The sequence below is a fragment of the Canis lupus genome, chromosome 30, assembly GCF_003254725.2.
Source record: "Canis lupus dingo isolate Sandy chromosome 30, ASM325472v2, whole genome shotgun sequence".
Classification (NCBI taxonomy): domain Eukaryota; kingdom Metazoa; phylum Chordata; class Mammalia; order Carnivora; family Canidae; genus Canis; species Canis lupus.
Genome location: NC_064272.1, coordinates 15,248,610 through 15,270,913, shown reverse-complemented (window position 1 = coordinate 15,270,913; position 22,304 = coordinate 15,248,610). Strand labels below are relative to the sequence as shown.

Below are 22,304 nucleotides of genomic sequence, written 5' to 3'. Positions count from 1 at the left end.
CTAGAAGTCAGTACTCAAATATGTATAGGAGGGGAGTGGCTCTTCCTTTCCTATCAGTTCTAGACTCAAACATGATTTTACTTATTGTTTACAAAGTAAGAACATATGTTGATCATTAATCATTACAGGTAATGCACAGGAGAGAGGAGTGCAGTCCCATCGAGATGCCTCATTAATGAAGCACGCATGTCGAGTGGATTTCTTCAATGATCCCTGCTACATAAACACACAGGCTTTTCAAAGTACACTTGGCTCTGCCCCAAATCAAAGCTCAGCTCACGTGTTGGGGAGCCCATGGCACCGTGAAAGTAAGTCGCTGCTCACTATCTGTATGAATTTCCTGTGGCTACTGTAACAAGTTACCACAAACTGAGTGTCTTCAAGCAACAGAAATTTATTCTCTCACAGTTCTGGAGTAGTTCCCTCTAGAGACTCTGGAGGAGGATCTGTTCCATGCCTCTTTCCCAGCTTCTGATCACTATTAGCAATTCTTGGTGTTCTTTGGCTTGTCAACATATCAATCTCTGCCTCAGTCTTCACATGGCCTTCACCTCTATGTCTCCAAACTTCTCCCTCCTTTTTCTAGGACAATACCTTTCTCTTCTAGGTGGGCCCTAAATCCAGGAAGATCTCATCTCGAGATCCTTAACTTAATTATACCTGCAAAAGCCCTTTTACCAAATGAAGACACATTCATGGGGACTATGGATCGGGACTTGAACATATCCTTTTGGGTGCTACTGTTCAACTCACTACATTGTCTTTCAGTTTCAGGAAGGCTGTTTCGCTGGCCTCATTTTTAAGGAATGAAAAGGATTGTTTCTTACCTCAATATTATACCACAGTTAATTGTGAAGTGTTATGAATTTCGAGGTTTTGGGACTTTGATTTTGAATAATCTTTTCAGATACTTTCAATTGGCTCCCAACTTTTAGTTTCTGCTGTGTGCTTTTGCTGAAGGAAGGACTATCTAAACCAGGAGATAATTTTGAATTTGTTGGTTTGCATGAGGAACAATGACCATTATTTGGCTCTGTTTAGTGATGGTTTTAATTTTATTCATTTCAAAATTCCTTGGTAAGTCATCTATACGGTACTAAAATAAAGTGGCTCCTTTCCTTTTTTTTTTTTTTTTTTGTGGCTCCTTTCTTTAGCCATGTATCTGTGAGTAAAATACAGTAAGACAAACATCATTTTCCTACTAAATTGCTTCCAGAAGTAAATGCATAAACAGGAACATAAATAAGTAAAATCAAAGCAAATCAAAAGCCTACAGCCAATTAAAAAACAAGTAAACCCAAAAATGCTTTTTATAAAATATTAAAGTGTATTGGGTTCAAATTTGGGTGAGCCAAACCTGGTTCACTCCAAAGATGGAGATCCAATCATTCAGAAAGTCCTTTTGCTAGCTGAGAATCTCTCTCCAGACTGCCAAGGGCAACTTTCTAAAAAAGTTGATGAGCAATGACAAGATGAAATTTAGCAGATTTTGGTGAGCCTGGGCTTCACCAGACCACCTTAACTCCTAAACTGAGAAACAAAGGTCCTCGTTGCCAGCGATGTGACAAGTGAGCCATTGTCTTGCAAGCTTTCCAAAATCAGCCTTGGCACCCAAACAACCTGATTGGGTTCTCTGGAAGCAAACACTGAGATGGGGCTTTGGCGTGCAGGGTCTTTATTGGGATCCCTATCAGGAAGGGATCAGCCATCAAAAAAAGTGAAATCTTGACATTTGCAATGATGTGGATGAACTAGAAGATATTATGCTAAATGAAATAAGTGAATCAGAGAAAGACAATTATCCTATGACCTCACTCATGTGTGGAATTTAAGAAACAAAACAGAGGATCTATAGAGGAAGAGAGGAAAATATAAAACAGGATGAAATCAGAGAGGGAGACAAACTATAAGAGATTCTTAGTTATGGGAAACTGAGGAGGGTTGATGGAGGGGAGGGGGTGAGGGAAGGAGTAACTGGGTGATGGGCATTAAGGAGGACATGTGATGTAATGAGCACTGGGCATTATATAAGACTGATGAATCACTGACCTCTACCTCTGAACCAATAATACATTATATGTTAATTAATTAAATTTACATTTAAAAATAAATTAAATTTAAAAAAAGGCTAGAGCATGTAGCTTAAAGTTCATGACATCTGGATAATGTAAAGTCCTTTCAGTCAGGATTGGATAGGAATTCTTATTATTCTTATTATTCTTATTGTTTTTTTTATTATTTGCTAAGTTGTCTGTCGCCTTCCACAACCAAATTTAGTAGTGAAAAGAGGGATAAGATTACCATAATAAAAAACCTATGTTCACAAAAGAGAAGCATGCAAGACACACAGGGGTCACTGGTACATAGCAATTCCAAATCCCATAGTGCAGTAATTGTGAAGACTCCTTGAGCTGGAAGTGGAGAAAATGATTTGCTTGGACTCTGGTCCAGCTTTATGAGAGGAATCTCTTTGTCCATTGTTATCTGTGGGCCTCGACTGTCCTCTGGGTTGTTCCTGCCGTTATCCTTTGTGTACATATCCAAAGTTAATGTTGGAGAAAGTGCCTTTTTTAGGGGCTTCACCACATTTATAGCCTATTTTCTGTGGGTGGGGACTTGATAAATTGGAGTTGCTGTGGAGGCCCTAAAGCCATAGACAAGCCAATCACAATGAATTATGATTCATTGGCAACGTAATTCCTTAAAAACTTAGTAGGATTCTCCTTTATTTGCTTAGAGTCAATTCCTCATGAAATTCCCCACAATGTTCTTTTATTATCCTCATTGCCCGAAGGATGCCTTCTTTCTTTCCTGTTATTGATATAATTTCTGTGTTCTCTCTTATTGATCTGTGTTCTTTGAGATTTATTAATTTAATTGATCTTTCTAAAGGACCCAGGTTTTGGTTTCATTTTGTCTGTTATTTTCTATTTTCTGTTTCATTGATTTCCATTTTTACCTTTTCTGTGCTTTCCTTCCACTATCGATTAAATTTTCTCTTCTTTATCTAGCTTGTACTATATTTTCTTCCACTGTCTTTGTAGTTTTATTTCCACAGTTACATATTTATTTCTCATGAACTTTATATTTTCTGTGAAGTAGAGGGTCTAACTTAATTTTGCCTATGTAAGTGATCCAGTTTTGCAAACACCATTGACTAAATAATCTCCTCTTTCTTTAATATCACTCTCCACTAGACTAGATTCTTTCTTTGTATGTGAATCTGTTTCTAGGCCTTTATTATACTTTTTCTATTGCCCTACTTCCCTGTTCTATTACCAGTATATTAACTAGCATGGCTTTATAATATATCTTAATAGGCATATAATTCTTCCTTTATATTACAAATAATTTTTCTCTGGGTACTATCTCAAACTTTCGCTTATTATTGACATTTTAAAAAAGATTTTATTTTATTTATTCATGGGGGAGAGAGAGAGAGAGAGGCAGAGACATAGGCAGAGGCAGAAGCAGGCTCCATGTAGGGAGCCCAATGTGGGACTCAATCCCAGGTCTCCAGGATCACACCCTGGACTGAAGGCGGCACTAAACCACTGAGCCACCCACGCTGCCCTATTATTGACATTTTTTTGTTAATATCTTTTTCTAACAACGTTTTAGACACTCTACAGAGGTGAATGTGTTTTTCCCCTCAATAATGCAAATAAATTCCTGTTCTATAATTTTTACATGCCCAAGATTCCATACTGATAAACAGTATGCAGTCAGTTCTCATACTTAATGGATTCCATATTTGAGAATTTGTTTACTTGCTAATATTAGTTTGTAACACCAAAACACTCATGTGGAACTTCTGTGGTCATACGTAGATGTGCACAGAACAACAAAAAATTCGAGTTGCCCAATGCACCCATTTCCAGCTAAGGTGAAAGTAGGGTCATGCTCTGCCTTCTTGTTCCGTCTCTTCTGTTATAAACAAGTACCTTCTGCAGTCCATTTATTGCCATGTACTTTGAGTTTTTGTGCTATTTGCTGCTGATTTTGCTCATTAATATCATCTCCAAGTGTTGTGCTGAAGTGCCATATATCGCTTGTAAGTGCAGAAGATTGTGATGTACCTTACAGAGAAAATCCACATCCACATATTAGATAAGCTTCATTCAGGCATGTGTTGGCTTTTAAGATCAGTGTTCTTGAATCAACAATATATATGAAATAAGGTAACTTTAAATAGAAATACACATAAAACAAGGTTATATATTGATCGACTGATGAGCATGCTGTGTCCTGAGGCTCAGAGGAAACTAACCCTGCATTTCTCCTGTGGATGGTGTTTCAGTTTTCACTAAATCAGCATTCATAGCAACTTTGTAAAATAAAACTGTCAATGAAGAGAACTGACTACTTTCAGTCCTTTCAAATCAGAAATGGAGCCGTTTTAACATGTCGTGGGAGAAAAAAAGCATGGGCTTTTCTTCCCACAACGGAAAACTGAGAGTTGCCCGCCAGCCCCAACACTTTTCTCACAAATTTAATCCCCCTTCCAATTTTGTCTTTAGTTATGTGGCTATCCTGATATTTGTATACATTTTTTTATTCTATAAACAGGGTTTTTTTTTCTAATTCAAAAGTAACACAAGTACTCATGGAAAAAAATCCAAATAATAAATATGGTATTTAAAAATAAAATAAAATGTCCCTTCTCAAGCTTTAATACTGTATTCAACTCCCTACATATTAGCAGTTTCTTCTGATTACTACCAGAATATTAATGAATAGTTAAGTATCTATCTACATACTTAGGCATATCCATCCACCCATCTATCTACCTACCTATTAACCTATCATCTATCTCCTTTATTTTTTTTTTTAAAGATTTTACTTATTTATTCATGAGAGACACACACACACACATAGAGAGGCAGAGATATAGGCAGAGGGAGAAGCAGGCTCCATGCGGGGAGCCCCATGTGGGACTCTATCTCAGGACCCTGGGATCATGCCCTGAACTAAAGGCAGATGCTCAACCACTGAACCACCCAAGTGCCCCTATCTATCTCCTTTAAAAAGAAATAAAAGTTATACCCCCTTAGAAGTTATGATAACCTCCTTCTATACTTGCTTATTTCACTCTTCCATTTTAGAGATTTACAAATTAGCATGTAATATCCTTTGTTATTTTCTTCCAGTTTTATTGAAATATAATTGACATATAACATTGTACTAGTGATTTGATATATGTATATATTGCAAAATGATTAACACACTAACTTTAGCGTGGTATCTATCCATCACCTCACATAGTTACAAAATTTCTTGTGTTGAGAACTTTTAAGATTTACTCTCTTAGGAACTTTTAAATATGCAACACACTATTGTTAACTATAGTTGCCTGGCTGTACATTACATCCCTAGGACCTGTTTATCTTATAACTGAAAGATTGTAACTTTTTACCACTTTCACCATTTCTCCCACCCCTCACTCCCTGCCTTTGGCAATCATCAGAAAACTGATGAGTCTGTGAGTTGTGTTTTAATTTCACATATAAGTGAGATCATGCAGTATTTGTCTTTCTCTAGCTGACCTATTTCACTTAGCATTATGCCTTCAAGGTCCATCCATGTTACAAATGGCAAGATTTCCTACCTTTTTATGGCTGAATAATATTCCTGTGTGTTTGTGTGTGTAATCAACCAATCACATTTACTTTATGCATTCATCCATCATGGATACTTAGGTTGTTGCCATGTCTTGTAAATTATGCTGCCATGAATGTGGGGGTGCAGGTATCTCTTTGAGATAGTGATTTTTTTCCTTTGGATATATACCCAGAAGTGGGATTTCTGGATCATATAGTACAATAGTTCTACCCTTAATTTTTTTTTTCCAGAGTGGCTGCAGCAATTTACATTCCCACCAACAGTGTGTAAGGGTTTTTTTTCCTCCACATTCTTGCCAACATTTATGTTCCATTTTTTCCATGATAGCCATTCTAACGGGTGTGCGGTACTATTTCATTGTGATTTTGATTTGCATTTCCCTGATGATTAGTGATGTTGAGAACCTTTTTAATGTACCTATTGGGCATTTGTGTGTCTTCTTTAGAAAAATATCTATTCAGTTCCTCTGCCCATTTCTCAATTGGATGGTTTGGGGTTTTTTGTTTTGTTTTGCCACTGAATAGTATGTATTCTTTGGATATTAACCCCTTATCAGATTAATGATTTGCAGATATTTTCTCCTATTACAAAGATTGTCTTTTTGTTTTGTTTATGGTCTCCTTCACTATGCAGATTTTTGTTTTGATGTGGCCTTACTTGTTTATTTTTGCTTTTGGTGTCAAATCCAAAGAAACACTGTCAAGACTGATGTCTAGGGGCTTACCCCTTATGTTTTCTTTTAAAGTTATATGGGTTCAGGTCTTACATTCAAGTCTTTAATCCATTTTGAGATGGTTTTTGTGTATTGTGTAGGCCAGGAGTCCAGTATCATTTATTCACACTTGACTGTCCAGTTTTCTCAAAAGCATTTATTTATTAAAGACGCTATCCTTTTCCCATTGTATTTTTCTTGGTTCCTTTGTCATAAGTTAATTGACCATGTAAGTGTGAGTTCATTTTTGGGCTTTCTATTCTGTTCCATTGATCTATGCGTCTGTTTTTATGTCAATATTACACTGTTTTGATTTCTATATCTTTGTAATATAGTTTGAAATTAGGAAACACGATAGCTCTAGCTTTGTTCTTTTTTTTCAAGATTGCTCTGATTATTTGAAGCTTTTTGTGGTTCCACACAAATTTTAGGATTGTTTGCTCTAGTTCTGTGAAAAATGCCATTGAAATTTTTGATAGGGACTGCATTGAATTTGTACATGTTTTGGGTATTATGGACATTTTAACAATGTTAATTGTGAGCACAGACTATTTTTCCATTTATTTGTGTCTTCAATTCCTTTCATCAATGTGTTAAGAGTTTTCAGATCTTTAACTCTCTTGGTTAAACTTATTAAGTATTTATTATTATTTAAAGTTTCATTTATTTAGATAATCTAAATTACCTAAATTACCCAGTGTGAGGCTTGAACTTTTGAGATCAAGAGTCATATACTCTTTGGTCTGAGTCAGCCAGCAGCCCCAGTATTTTATTCTTTTTGATGCTATTATAACTGGGATTGTTTTCTTAATCTCTCTTTCTGATGGTTTATTAGTGTATAGAAATACAACTAATTTTCATTGATTGACTTTGTATCCTGCAACTTTATTATTCATTTATTAGTTCTAACAGGTTTGGGGTTTTTTTTGGTGGAGTCTTTAGGGTTTTCTATATATAATATTATATTCCCTATAAAGAGAAACAGATTTACTTCTTCCCATCCAATTTGGAAGCCTTTTATTTCTTTTTCATCTCTCTCTCGCTCTTTTTTTTTTTTTTTTTTGCCTAATTGCTTTGGCAAGGACTTCCATCACTTTGTTGAATTAAAGTGGGAAGAGTGTGCATCCTTTTGTTTCTGATCTTAGAAGAAAAGCTTTCAACTTTTCACTGATGAGCATGATATTAACTGTGGGCTTATTACATATGGCCTCTATTATATCAAGGTACGTTTCCAACATACTGGCTTTGTTGCGAGCTTTTATTATGAGGGGATGTTGAATTTTGTCAAATGCCTTTTCTGCATCTTTTGAGATGATCATCTGTTTTTTTTTGTTTTTTTTTTAAAGATTTTATTTATTTATTCATGATAGTCACAGAGAGAGAGAGAGAGGCAGAGACATAGGCAGAGGGAGAAGCAGGCTCCATGCACCGGGAGCCCGATGTGGGATTTGATCCCGGGTCTCCAGGATCGCGCCCTGGGCCAAAGGCAGGCGCCAAACCGCTGCGCCACCCAGGGATCCCTGGTTTTATCTTTCATTAATGTGGTGTGTCACATCAATTGACATATGGATGTTGGACTGTCCTATATCCCTCATAAATCTCACTTCATCATAGTATGGGATCCTTTTCTTTTGATGTATTGTTGAACTTCGTTTGCTACTATTTTGTTGAGGACTTTGTATCTACATCATTCATCAGGGATATTGTCCTGGTAAATTTCTTTTATTATTATTTTTTTGTGTGTGGTATCCTTGTCTGGTGTTGGTATCAGGGTAATGCTGGCCTTGTAAATTGAGTTTAGAAGTGTTACCTCCTTTTTTTTTTTTTATGAAAACTGTTAGAAAGATTGGAATTACTTTCTCTTTAACTGTTTGGTAGAATTCACCTGTGAAGCCATCAGCTTCTGGACTTTTCTTTGCTGGGAGGTTTTTGATTGGTGATTCAGTCTCCTTATTACTAATTCACTTGTTCAGATTTTCTATTTCTTCATTATTCAGTCTTGATAGTTTTTATGTTTTTAGGAATTTATCCATTTTTCTAGGTTATCCAATTTATTGGCATATAATTGTTCAGAGTAGTCTCTTATGATCCTTTGTGCGATGTCACTTGTAATGTCTCCCCTTTCATTTATAATTTTATTTGAGTCACTCCTTTCTTGGTAAGTCTAGCTAAAAGTTTGCTTATTCTGTTTATTTAGTTTTATTGACTATTTTGTGTTGTCTTTTTACTCTCTATTTCATTTATTCCTGGTCTGATCTTTGATATTTTTTTCTTCTATTATGTTTGGGCTTAGTTTATTTATTTCAGGGTAGCCTTGAGATGTAAAGTTAGGTTATTTATTTGAGATCTCTCTTTTTTCTTAATATAGTGTTAGTTTGAACTTCCCTCTTAGAACTGCCTTTGATAGCATCCCACAAGTTTCGATATGTAGTATTTTGGTATGTGGTATTCAGGATATTTTCTGACTTATCTTTTGTTTTATTCTTGGACCCATTTGTTGTTCGGTATCATGCTGTTTAATTTTCACATATTTGTGAATTTCTTAGTTTTCTTCTTGTAATTCATTTCTAGTTTCATATCCTTGTGGTCAGAAAAGATGCTTGATATGATTTCATTCTTTTAAAATTTATTGACTTGTTTTGGCCTAACATATGATCTATCCTGGAAAATGTCCCATGTGCACTTGAGAAGAATGTGTGTCTATTGCTTTTGGGTAAAATGTTTTGTGGATGTCTGTTGAGTCAATCTAGTCTAATGTATAGTTTACATCCAATGTTTCCTTACTGATTTTCTGTGAACAAACCTTTGTTATTTTCTATTGTTTTATGGTATTATATTGTATAAGTACATCATAGTTTATATATCCATTCCCTTATTGATGAACATCTAATGTTTTTTCAGTCTTTGCTAATATAATAGTCATTACTACTCCAAAATACCCAATTGCATGTGCTTTTTAAAAATCGAACGCATCGGGATGCCTGGGTGGCTCAGCAGTTGAGTGTCTGCCTTCGGCTCCGGGCCTGATCCTGGGGTCCCAAAACGAGTCCTGCATCGGGCTCCCTGCAGGGAGACTGCTTCTCCCTCAGCCTATGTCTCTGACTCTCTCTCTCTGTGTCTCTCATAAATAAATAAATGAAATCCTTAAAAAAAATTGAATGCATTATTATGCTGTCTTCCCAGTTCACATTGGTTTCTTTAAGTGTCTCATTCTTTGTCGTTGGGGTTACTTAAAATTGTTTAATTTTGCATGTTAGATTTTTTTTCTCCCGTAAGCCATATGCCCTTTTTATTTGATCAGATGCTTATGGGTGTGGATATTCATATCTATCTTGTGCTTACCTGAATTTCTGATCATGAGCAATATGTCTTCAGTTCCTACAGGAACTCCAAGATAACATGATTATTTTCTTCCATGATTCCTATCACTTTCTTTTTAGGTCTCAATTAAATATAAAGTGGCCTTTCTTGTTGCTTGCTTAACCTTTGCTACTTCTGAAAAAAATATGTTATTAATTATATAACATCAATAGCTTATTAAATTTTGTAGGGCAATTTTATGTAAATAACTAGATTTAAATTATGATTATCTTTCTCAAAGTTAACATTATGTAAGGAAGCAGTCGATAATAGGTAATGCACCACAATGTTAAAGAGTAGTTGTATTTGGTGATAGGACCACTGGTGGTTCATTTTCTTTGTTTTTCTGTGTTTCCCAGATATTAAAAAGCAGCATGCATAACTTTAAAAATTAAAACAAAATTTTAAAAAAATCTGTCAGATATTCTGCTTTTAGGAAAATTAGATTTTCGGCAAATATTTAGATGATTAAAATGTCCCAGTACAGTGTATATTGTTCTTGTGCTAATTTGGGAAACTGTGTTAGGAAAATATTGTCCATAACCTCAGGCTGGCCTGTGATCTGTTGCCTCTTTTCAAGATGATATAATGTCTGTTTTTCTTTTGTTTTGTCCTTGTCCAAAAGCTCTCCACCCTTATCTCAGAATAAACTGGAAGCCATCATGCATTATGATGTGTGTGCACACACGCATGCATGCATCTCTCTTCCACTCATACACTTTCCCTTTTACTTACACAAACATGTACATGGCTGCTTCTCTGAGTTCTTTTTTTATGCCTGCAAGCAAGCAGCACTAAGGCCAACTTCATTTATTATTCATCAAATCTGGACACGTTTCTTCAGCCTTTTTCTGGCAACAGTAGATAGATCTGGTTGTTTGTGGAGAGAATATTTTCAGCCATTAAATATAGACTAAAGATATTTTCAAAAATATATATTTGTGAGTGCTGCATCATAATTGTGTCATGCAGAGGGAAGTGCCTAAGTAGAGACAAAACTATTACATATTAACAGGGGAATTGGGTTATGTCTACAATGCCCTGGTTACCTATTTTATGTATAATATATATGATATACATGACTTCATGAGATTATCACATATAATTCATAAAACTTAGAGTTAAGAGGATTTCTTATTCCCTTGCATAAGGACATGGAAACACACCTTTGCATTTATAAAGATGAAAGCTAGTTTCTATGTAAAAGATCCTTTGCATTTAAAAAGACAAAGCCTGATTTCTGTGGTGATTTTCCTAGTAAATTTGCCATATAGAACATATCTTCAGGGATCCCTGGGTGGCGCAGCGGTTTGGCACCTGCCTTTGGCCCAGGGCGCGATCCTGGAGACCCGGGATCGAATCCCACATCGGGATCCCGGTGCATGGAGCCTGCTTCTCCCTCTGCCTGTGTCTCTGCCTCTCTCTCTCTCTCTATGTGTGTGACTGTCATAAATAAATTAAAAAAAAAAAGAACATATCTTCAGACCTAAGAATTTTATGTTATTACTTCTGCTGTATATGATCCAGATAACCTTGCTCTCTAGTAGGGACCATTGTAGGTACTATGGAAGTAGAATGGCTAGGCCAATTTTGAAAACTGAAAGATTTTCACATTCAAGGCAATGGTCTTTGAGCATGGTGATTAAGAACTTGGGCTTTGGAGTCAAATAGATCTTATTTCATATCCTAGATTTACAACATATTAGCAGTGTGACTTTGGGTAAGTCATTTAGTCTTTTTAAAATCCATTTCCTTGCCTGCCCTGTTTTGAGAACCAAACAAGATAATATATAGAGAGCATTGAGCAGTGCCTATCATACTTAATAAGTGGGAACTATAGAATAATTATTATCACTCTGAATATCAATAATATAATTAAGTGCCACCTGGATATACCTCTTCATCCCCACTTGACTCTAGATGATATTTATTTTGCAGAACTGTGGGGAGCTGCCTCAGACCAGGGCCTCCCTGATGTTTTGCCTTCTTTTACCAGATGAACTCTGCTTTGTCCATGCAGGTGAATGACACAAACACCAGATTGGCCATTTAAATAGGAGGCCATTTAATAGCTATGCTGTGAGGTTCAGCATAGCTTTGGAGTTTTTGGTAAGAAGCATCTCTGAAGCACATTAGTAATTTGGTTTGAAAGTAAAAAGCTAATTACTAAAAACAGGCATAGTGTAAAGTTACTGAAGGCATTTTTCAAAGAGTTTGGGGATGTTTTTAGAAGTTATCTGCGATCCAGGTACTGCATAAGCCTCTTTCTCTTTAACATACAGCCCCTAGGACATAAAGTGCTTCTTTCTGCAGTTATGAAAGCAGTTTTCATGGGTCAGTTCCATTTCTCATCTGAAAAGAAAACTGCACCTGGGGAAGCCTTTCCTGGTAACAGAAGCCAAAGGCAATGTTTGGACCATTAAAATTAAAGCCTGTTGGAAGTTCTAGAAACAAAAACCCCATTTGTTCCAGAAGCAGCATCATTTAAACAGTGCACGGCACACAGTAGGGCCTCAAATTGTATGTGCTGAATGAATGAATGAATGAATGAATGAGGAGGTAACTTGGTGATGTCTCTATGTTTGGACTCTAGAAGCACCAGAAACTGTTCAGCCTGGTGCCACGGCCCAGCCTGCCAGCTCACATTCTTTGCCACATGTTAAGCAGCAGCTGCGGAGTGAAGACTGCTACCATGGCAAGCTGAGCCGAAAGGCAGCAGAGAGCCTCTTGGTGAAAGATGGGGACTTTCTGGTTCGAGAGAGTGCAACATCTCCCGGCCAGTATGTGCTAAGTGGACTACAGGGAGGCCAGGCAAAGCATCTTCTTCTGGTGGATCCTGAAGGGAAGGTATCACTGACCTCTTACTATGGTTTTCAAAGAATGTTCTAATTAAGATTATTCTGAATGATTGATCCAAACCCTGATATTGAAGCACGATAAAGCTAAGGGTTTCCTTTCTCTTGAACCCTCCACCTAGATTAGGAAGTGCTCACTAATTGCTAGTGGAGGCATTTGGGAGGGAGTCACCCTGGAGTATTAAGTAGAGGACAGCACTTTCTGCCCCTTCTCAATTCAATTCAGTGAACTAAATGAATACCTACTACATGGAAGTACAAGGATTCACAGTTGACCGTTGTCCAATATTACATACTTTTTCATTGCTATCAGAGTGCTTATAGCTTATAATTTCATAAAACAGAAACTTGAATAATTAAGAATAATTAAGAAAAATCCAAGAATGACATGGGAATGGTTCAACCAAAGTATTATGGTGTTTCTCAGGATAAAGGAGTGCTCTGGTTGAGGCAAACTAAAGGCTTCTTGCAGGGTCTGACATGTAAGATGAACCTTGAGTGACAGCAACATTTTTTTAAAAATTTTTATTTATTTATGATAGTCACACACACAGAGGGAGAGAGAGAGGCAGAGACATAGGCAGAGGGAGAAGCAGGCTCCATGTACCGGGAGCCCGACATGGGATTCGATCCCAGGTCTCCAGGATCGCGCCCTGGGCCAAAGGCAGGCGCTAAACCTCTGCGCCACCCAGGGATCCCGAGACAGCAACATTTTAAAAGGGGTACATTTAGAGCATAGGGAAGGAAGTACAAGGACAGACAGAGCAGAAGAATAGTATTAAGCCAATAAAAAAAAATGTATGGCTAGGCAGAAAATGCCTATAGATGAGATGATCCTGGACAAAAACCAGTTAACAAAATGGTAATAGTTCTTCCCTATTAATAATTAGTTTAAATGTAAATGGATTAGGCTCCCCAGCCAAAGAATATAGAACAGCTGAATAAATAAAAAGCAAGATCCGACTATATGCTGTCTAGAAGAGACTCACTTTAGATTGAAGGACACATATAGGCTGAAAGTAAAAGGATGGATAAAGATATTCCATTCAAATGGTAACCAAAAGAGAGCAGAGATGGCCATACTTGTATCAGACAAAATAGACTTCAAGTCAAAAACTGTCAAAAGAGACATAGAAGGACATTATATAATGATAAAAGGATCAATTTACCAGGGAGATATAATAATTATAAATGTATATGCACCCAACATCAGAGTACCCAAATATATGACAAACATTGACAGAACTGAAGGGAGAAATAATAACCCCATAATAGTGGGAGATCTCAATGCCCCACTTTCAATAATGGATTGAATGAATGTCCAGTCAGAAGGATTTGAACAACAGTGTAGACCAAATGGACCTAACAAACATATGCAGAACATTCCACCCAACTGCAGCAGTATACACATTCCTCTCAAGCATACTCAGAGCATTCACATGTTAGATCACAAATACTTGGATGGATCACATGTTAGGTCACAAAACAAGTCTTAGGAGATTTGAGAAGAGTGAAATCATACCAAGTATCTTTTCTTATCACAATGGAATGAAACTAGAAATTAATAGCAGAAAGAAAATTCATAAATAGGTGGAATAAAACAACACACTCTTGAACAACCAGCTTCAAAGAAGAAATCAAAGGGAAATTAGAAAAAATCTGAAAACAAATGGAAATGAAAACAACACAACATACCAAAACTATGGGATGCAGCAGAAGCAATATGAAGGAAGTTGATGGTGATAAATACCTACTCTGAAAAAAAAAAAAAAAAAGATCTCAAACAATCTAACTTTACACCTCAAGGAACTATAAAAAGAACGAACTAAATCCAAAGTTAGCAAAAGGAAGGAAATATTTCATATTACAGCAGAAATAAATGAAAGAGTAGAAATATAATAGGAAAAATCCACAAACTACAACTTGATATTTTGAAAAGATACACAAAACTGACAAACCTTTAGCTAGGTTGCTAAGAAAGCAAGAGGGAAGACTCAAAATCAGAAGGGAAATAAGAGACATTACAACTGATGCTAAATTAAATGATTATATTAAATTAAATGATTATCAGAGATTATTAAGAACACTTGTATGCCAACAAGTTGGATAACCCAGAAGAAATGGATAAATTCCTAAAAATTTACAACCTACCAAGATTGAATCATGAAGAAATAGAAAATCTGAACAAATTACTAATAAGGAGATTGGATCACTAATCAAAAACTGTCCAATAAAAAAGTCCATGACCAGATGGTTTCACTGGTAAATTCTTTCAAACATTTAAAGAATTAATGTCAATACTTCTTAAATTTTCAAAAGAAAAAAAAAAAGAAAAAGAAGAGGAGGGGTGCCTGAGTGGCTCAGTTGCTTAAGCATCTGCCTTCTACTCAGGTCATGATCTCTAGGTCCTGGGATCCAGTGGCCAGAGTCGGGTACCTTGCTCAGAGAGGAGTCTGCTTCTCCCTCTTCCTCTGCTCCTCCACCCACCTGTGCTCTTGTGCATTCTCTCTCACTCTCAAATAAATAGATAAAATCTTTATTAAAAAAACGAAGAGGAAAAAATACTTACAAACTCACTTTATGAGGCCTGCATTACCCATATAACAAAACTAGAAAAAGACACTATAAGAAAAAAAAAAAAAGAGGGCAGTATGTCTGATGGACATATATACAAAAATCCTTAACAAAAAATTAGCAAACCGCATTCAACAGTTCATTAAAGGATCATACACTGTGACCAAGTAGAATTTATCCCTGGATTGCCAGGAAGGTTCAACAAAGAAAATCAATCTATGTGGCACGCTACATGAACAAAATGATTGATAAAAATCATATGGTCATCTCAATAGATGAACAAAAAGCATTTGACAAAACTCAACACACCTTCATGATAAAAAAAAAAAAACCCAATCTACAAGCTAGGAGTAGAAGGAAATTACCTTAGCATGGCAAAGGCCGTATGTATAACGCCTAGAGCTAATACCATACCCACAGTGAAAAACAAAGTTTTTCCCCTCACCACTTTTGTTTAACATAGTACTGGAAGTAGTAGCCAGGGAAATTAGGCAAGATAAAGAAATAAAAGGCATCCAAATTGGAAAGGAAGAAGTAAAATAATGTCCTCAGATGATATAATCTTATATGTTAGAAAATCCTAAAGATTCCACAAAAAACTTGTTATGACAAATTAACAATTCAGAAAGTGAATATATAAAGATCAGTTGCATTTGTATATAATAATAATAATGAACAATCTGAAAATGAAGTAAGGAAAACAATCTCATTTACAATACCATCAAAAAGAATAAAATACTTAAGAATAAATGTAACCAAGAAGGCAAAAGACTTATACACTAAAACTGTAAAACACTGCTGAGAGCAATTAAAGAAGACACAAATGGAAAGATATCCCATGTTCATTGATTAGAAAATTTAATATTGTTAAAATCTCCATATTACCCAAAGTAATCTACAAATTCAATGCAATCTCCATAAAAATTCTCAGAGCATTTTTTTATAAAAATAGAAATACAATCTTAGTATTCATTTGGAACTACAGAGAACCCTGAATAGCCAAAACAATCTTGAGAAAGAAAAACAAAGCTGGAGACATCACACTTACTGATTTCAAAGCTAGAGTAATCAAACCAGTATGGTACTGGCAGAAAGACAGACATATAGACCAATGGAATGGAATAGAGACCCAGAGAGAAACCTCTGCATAAATGGTCAAATGATCTTTGCAAAGGTTGCCAAGAATACACAATGGGGAAAGAATACTCTTATCAACAAATGGTTTTAGGAAAATGATATCTATACATAAAAGAATAAATTGGACCCTTATCTTACACCACACAAAAAAATTAACTCAAAATAGATTAAAGACTTATACGTAAGATCTGGCACTGTAAAACTCCTAGGAGAAAACATAAGGGGGAAATTTCATAATATTGCTCTTGACAATGATTTCTTGGATGTAGCACCAAGAATACAAACAAATGCAAAAACAGACAAGTGAGACTATATAAAACTAAAAAATTTCTACACAGCAAAAGAAGCAATCAACAGAGTGAAAGGCAATAAGAATGGGAGATAATATTTGCAAACCATATGTCTGATAAGGGGTTGATTTTCAAAGTATATAAGAAATTTCTACAACTCAATAGCAAAAAGACAATCTGATTAAAAAATGGACAGATGGGGGATCCCTGGGTGGTGCAGCGGTTTAGCGCCTGCCTTTGGCCCAGGGCGCGATCCTGGAGACCCGGGATCGAATCCCACGTCGGGCTCCTGGTGCATGGAGCCTGTTTCTCCCTCTGCCTATGTCTCTGCCTCTCTCTCTCTCTCTCTCTCTCTCTCTCTCTCTGACTATCATAAATAAATAAAAATTAAAAAAAATGGACAGATGACTTGAATAGTCATGTCTCTAAAAAAGATATACATATGGCCAGCAGCTACTTAAAAAGATGCTCAACGGCTATAACCCTCAGCGAAATGCAACAAAATTCACGGTAATATATCACCTCACACCTGTTAGGATGACCATGATCAAAAACAAACATACAGAAAAGAACATGTTTGGTGAGGGTGTGCAGAAATTGGAACCTTTGTGTCTTGTTAGTGAGAATGTAAAATGGTGTAGCTGCTGGGGAAAATAGTATGGATTTTCCTCAAAAAATTCAAAATAGTACCCACATTTGGTCCATATTTATTGGTTGGGTTTTTATCCCAAATGAGTTGAAATCAGGAACTTAAAGAGACATTTGCACTCCCATCTTCATTGCAGCATTATTCGCAATAGCCAAGTGGTAGGAACATGCTAAATGTCCCTTGATGGATTAATGGATTAAGAAAATGTGGTGTATGTATACATACACACATATACAATGGAGTACTATTCAGCCAAAGTCAAGAATCTGTCACATGCTACAACATGAATGAACCTGGAGAACATCCTGCTAATTAAAATAAGCCAGTCACAGAATGACAACTACTGCATGATTCCAATGATATGAGATATCAAAAGTAGTCAGACTCATGGAAACAGAAAGAATAGTAGTTGCCAGGGCCCGGTGAGGAGGAGGAGATGGGTTGTTGTTTAATGTATAATGTATAATGTATAGTTCAGTCATGTAAGATGAAAAGTTCTAGTGATCTGGTGTACAGCATTGTGCTTAGAGTTAACTATACTATCGTACACTTAAAAACTTGTTCAGGAGGTAGATCTCATAATAGGGGTTTGTTATCTCACACACATGTGCACAAATGTGCACCCAGGCACCTTGTGATTGGGGTCATAGCAGCAGATGTTTGCAGTGTGTAAAGCTGGGCAAATGGTGAATTTAAGGTGAATGAGCATGGAGTGCAGTAGGCTAAGATGACCTGGGAAGCACGTGTCCTGTGTCAGAGGGACAGTCACATGCAGCTTCAGTCAATTGCTGCCACTTGGAGTAAGGGCCCAGAGTAGCCAGATTCGATTTTACCAAAGAAGCCACAAAACTAAATTTTTGTAGGAAATCTCCCCATTTTTAATTCAAAATACTTAAAAAATCTCTATTGGGCATCTCCCACTTAACACACCCCAGCAAACTTAAACATCCCTGGGATGTTTGGCTACAGAGTGGATAGTTTATAATCCCTGCACTGGAAGATTCACTGGACATCTGTATGTAGGATTGCTTGGAGAAGAAAATAATGAGGGGCTTCCAGGTAAAAACTAGTGAGAGCCTGAACCAGAATGGAAGCAGGAGAAATACAGAGAGGAGGGCAGAGTGAGCTGGAATTAAAAACACAGACTGGCAGGACTGATCAGCTGATCTGACATAGGTTCGTGTTGAAATGAAGGAGATAAAAATGTTTTCAAGGCTTGGAGCCATTTGAGGCTAAGTTGGAAACATTGTGCTCTTTGCCTCGTACTCCTTGAGTGTGTATTTCCCAAGAATAGAGGTATTCTCTTACACAGACATAGTACAGGGATCAAAATCAAATTTATACGTTGATACACTACCATGATCTAATTCATAGTTGTATTCAGATTAGGTCAATTCCAATAAGTTTGTGTTTTTTTAATATGCTGAAAACCAATATCTAAACAGAACTAAAAAATCCCTTGTAGAGAGAGGTAGCAGAATCATGTAGCAAGATATTCTCTGGCTGTGACTTCCCACTCCTGGACAATTCTCAGCCACCCTCCCAACAGGAATATTTATGGCCAGTGGAGTCATGATGGGGAGTAATTTCTTCTGCCACTGCAGAGTAAGGATGCAGTAACATTAGGGAGGAAAGTCCTCAGGAGAAAGCAGGCAAAGGGAAACCAAGTTTCTATGGCAGGCAGACAAGAAGTTCCATATAACAAATATTTAGGAATCAGCTACCATGAAGTCTTCAGGAAGAAGACGTGAATGCCTATTAGGAAGGTCTGAGGAGGCTTCTCAAAGGAGACAGGATTTGTGTTAAGCCTCCAAGGAGAGGCAGGACTTCTCCAGAAGGGCCTGCTTCCTACAGACACAAGATATTTTGAAACAGTCTGCTTGCTGGGTTATAATTATAACCAATTATAGACTTCATGCTTGTATGTACAGTTAAATATTTATAGGACTGGTGACATGATAGAATACATCAAACAGTAACATGGCAAAAGGTTGGTTGCAAATTTGGATTTTTCTAACTCAGAGGGAAAATTGCTTTAAAAACATAATGGGGGAGCACTTGGGGGGCTCAGTGGTTGAGCTTCTGCCTTTGGCTCAGGTCGTGATCCCAAGGTCCTGGGATCGAGTCCTGCATTGGGCTCCCCACAGGGAGCCTGCCTCTCCCTCTCCTTCTGCCCATGTCTCTTTCTCTCTCTGTGTCTCTGATAAATAATTAAATAAAATATATTTTTTATTTGTTTTAAAAAGAGGTAATGGGGAATGAGACAATTGTCTACTAAGGGATATAGAGTTGAAAAGTACGTTTGGTTTTTTTTGTTGTTGTTCAGCCAAATATCTCCTTTGAGGATGTGTCTGTTTTTCTTCCTGATTGTTTACATCTTTTGAGAGAACTATTACCATTTAACCTAACTACTTTGTACTTCCTTTTCAAGGTAAGGACCAAGGATCACGTATTTGATAATGTCGGCCACCTTATCAGATACCACATGGATAATAGTTTGCCAATCATCTCTTCTGGAAGCGAAGTAAGCCTTAAACAACCAGTGAGAAAAGATAATAATCCAGGACTTTTGCATTCTAACAAATGATAGTATGGAAGTGCCATCACACTAATATTTCAAAAAAGTCCATTTTGTGTTAGGACACAAAGATAATCCAAACTTGGTTTATAGACAAAATAGAGCACAAACTGTGAAGTACATTTTTTCCAAGACCAGCATGGGACTATGTCTTTTATCAGACAAAGAAATAACAAAGATCGATCTTCAGAAAGTAAAACTTAGAAAAGGGGAAGAGGATTAGTCCATTTGAAAAGAAATTATACATATGCACGGATGTCACTTTTTAAGGCCATATTGCATTGATAGCAAGCTAAAAGCACAATTAAAATTTCCCATGCTAGAGACTATTTGGATGAACTGCTGGGGCAGTGGTATGTGCCTTTCAACTTGATAATTTGGGGACATTTTCATATTGGGGAGATTAGTTCTAACTGTCTTCATATTCTATAACTATAGAACTATTTGCCAAAAAGTTTTTCCTTGTTACAAAAATAAGAAGCAATCTGCTTGATAGTTACTGACTTTACTACGTTTTCTGTTTAGTAGCACTTTCACTGCAACGTTAAAATAAATTTGACGTTGAATTTGGATTCTGTCTATGCCAGTAGAATCAAATCAAAAGCCACTGAAAGCATTGGTCTGTTTCATTGGCCTGTCCCATTCACTAGTTAAAGGGTTGGAGCCTAGATTCTTTGGCCTCGTATTTCTCAATGTTTGCTATTCAAACTGCATATATGCAGCATAGAACAAGCTGAAGAGAGGCCAAATCTATCAGTCATTTCTAGTTCATCATATTTCTCCCTCTTTCCTCCCCCACCCCCACTCATGAGAAAGCTCCTGAGTGCATAGATTGAAAACATGGAAGGCAGACCAGTGTTCATATTCAACATCCAAATTGGTTTCATTCTTATTTAAAGAACGAATTTATTTGAAAGTATCAGGAAATATCCTCCTGATTGGCTGTGACTGAATCATAGTCTCTCACCTACATGTATCCTCAGCATCTTTTCTAGATATGATCAGACAAAATGCAGAAGGGAGAAAACACATTGAATGAAACATTTGGAAAGGTCTGCCTCATGTAGGTACACTGATCAACTGATGGTGTAATTAAGTGTTGTATAGAGAAGAGTGCTGGCCAGGTCTCTCGAAGTGACCTTGAGCTAGCTGCTGAACCTGACTGGACTCCCGTTTCCTTGTCTATGAAATAAGGGAGTGGGATTAGGTGAATTCAGAGATGTATCTCTGCCCTATCATGAGTCTATAAAAAGCAAGTTTTCCATTTATTAGGGGTCAGCGCTGATAGTTTGTATAATTAAGATGAAAACTTGAGTTTATTCCTTTAGTCTGTATCTCTACTCACAGAATAAAAGGCACAACTGAAATCAACATTCAGGTAGCAGAGACCCTGAGCCTTTCTGTCAAAAACATTGAAACTTTGGAGTACTCTCAGTAGTGATGGTGGAAGTGGATTGGGTTGTTTGGAGTAGCAGAAAACTGCTTCAATCTTTTACTTGCCTTTGCATATAGTGGTTTGGCCATTACTTTAGGATGCTTTTTTATCCTGAGTAATCTGGACAGTTGCCTTAACCCCACTTCATTTTGGCTATGTAGATACAACTTAATCTTTGTAATTATGATATATTTGCTAAGTTTTAAATAAAATACAAGAAACTTTTTTGGGGTAGAAATCATCAGAAATCAAGCACACTGAACTGTAATATTTTTCTGCAAGGGTTTATGATTTTATTCTACTCTACTGCCACTGATTGCTTAGGTAGGTTTGTTTCCTTTTATACAACTAGGAAATAATGGCTGTTTCATCACTTTTACATATATCTTGGTTTTTGATGATCTGTCTTCGTGAAGGGGGTCAGCGTGAGTATAGATCATAGAAATTTGTGGGTGATCTAGTCACCTATCAGAGTCAGAGTAGGGTTGTGATCTCAGTCTGGTTGAGCAGAGTGTTAACTGGGTTGCAGGAAGAAGTTCCTGGTAGAAATAGGTGCAGAGAGTATAAACAATATGAGCAGAACATGGATACTGGTACATGATGCACCAGTACATGGATAATCAGTATTTGACTGTAATGTTATAGTAGTTAGATAAGCAAATACTGCACTTACAAGTACCGCAGACACAGTTCAAACAAAATGAAACAACAGAAGAAATATTTTATTGCATGCTATTTTAATCACACACACTTATCTTCATCTGTTTTAAAGTGGAAATCCATTTGCCTATAAATATCTGTAAACAACTTTTCAAAAAAAAATAAATGATCATTGCTTTATGACAATTGAGAGTATATGTCTGATGTTTAGGATTTGGAAACTTTATCATTTGCAGGATGTATCAGGGTCCTGACAGACAACAGATGGTTCACTTAAATTGGGTAATGCAAGGAGGGTTTAATAAAGGGATTTTTTACAAAGGTGTGGGCAGAACGTTGGGAAACCACAATGGAGCGTGCAGTGCCCTGGGGCCAGTGAATGGATAAGGGAAGAACGTGGTAACATAATCTGGAGCGAACTCTCTGGGAGGA

General features: G+C 36.7%; 1 protein-coding gene across 2 annotated transcripts in view; it reads left to right on the top strand.

Moving 5' to 3' along the window:
• Positions 1–22,058, top strand: part of SHC4 (SHC adaptor protein 4) — a 132,275-nt gene extending 110,217 nt beyond the window's left edge. The window contains exons 10-12 of one of the 2 annotated variants that reach the window (XM_025472861.3): positions 129–308; positions 12,288–12,541; positions 19,631–22,058. In XM_025472861.3, coding sequence (XP_025328646.1) covers positions 129–308; positions 12,288–12,541; positions 19,631–19,786 — 590 coding nt within the window. In that variant the 3' untranslated portion in view covers positions 19,787–22,058. Of the gene's footprint in view, positions 1–128; positions 309–768; positions 1,129–12,287; positions 12,542–19,630 lie in introns of those variants that run through there. The other variant, XM_025472862.3, reaches the window with a different exon arrangement.
• The last annotated feature ends 246 nt before the right edge of the window (positions 22,059–22,304 follow it).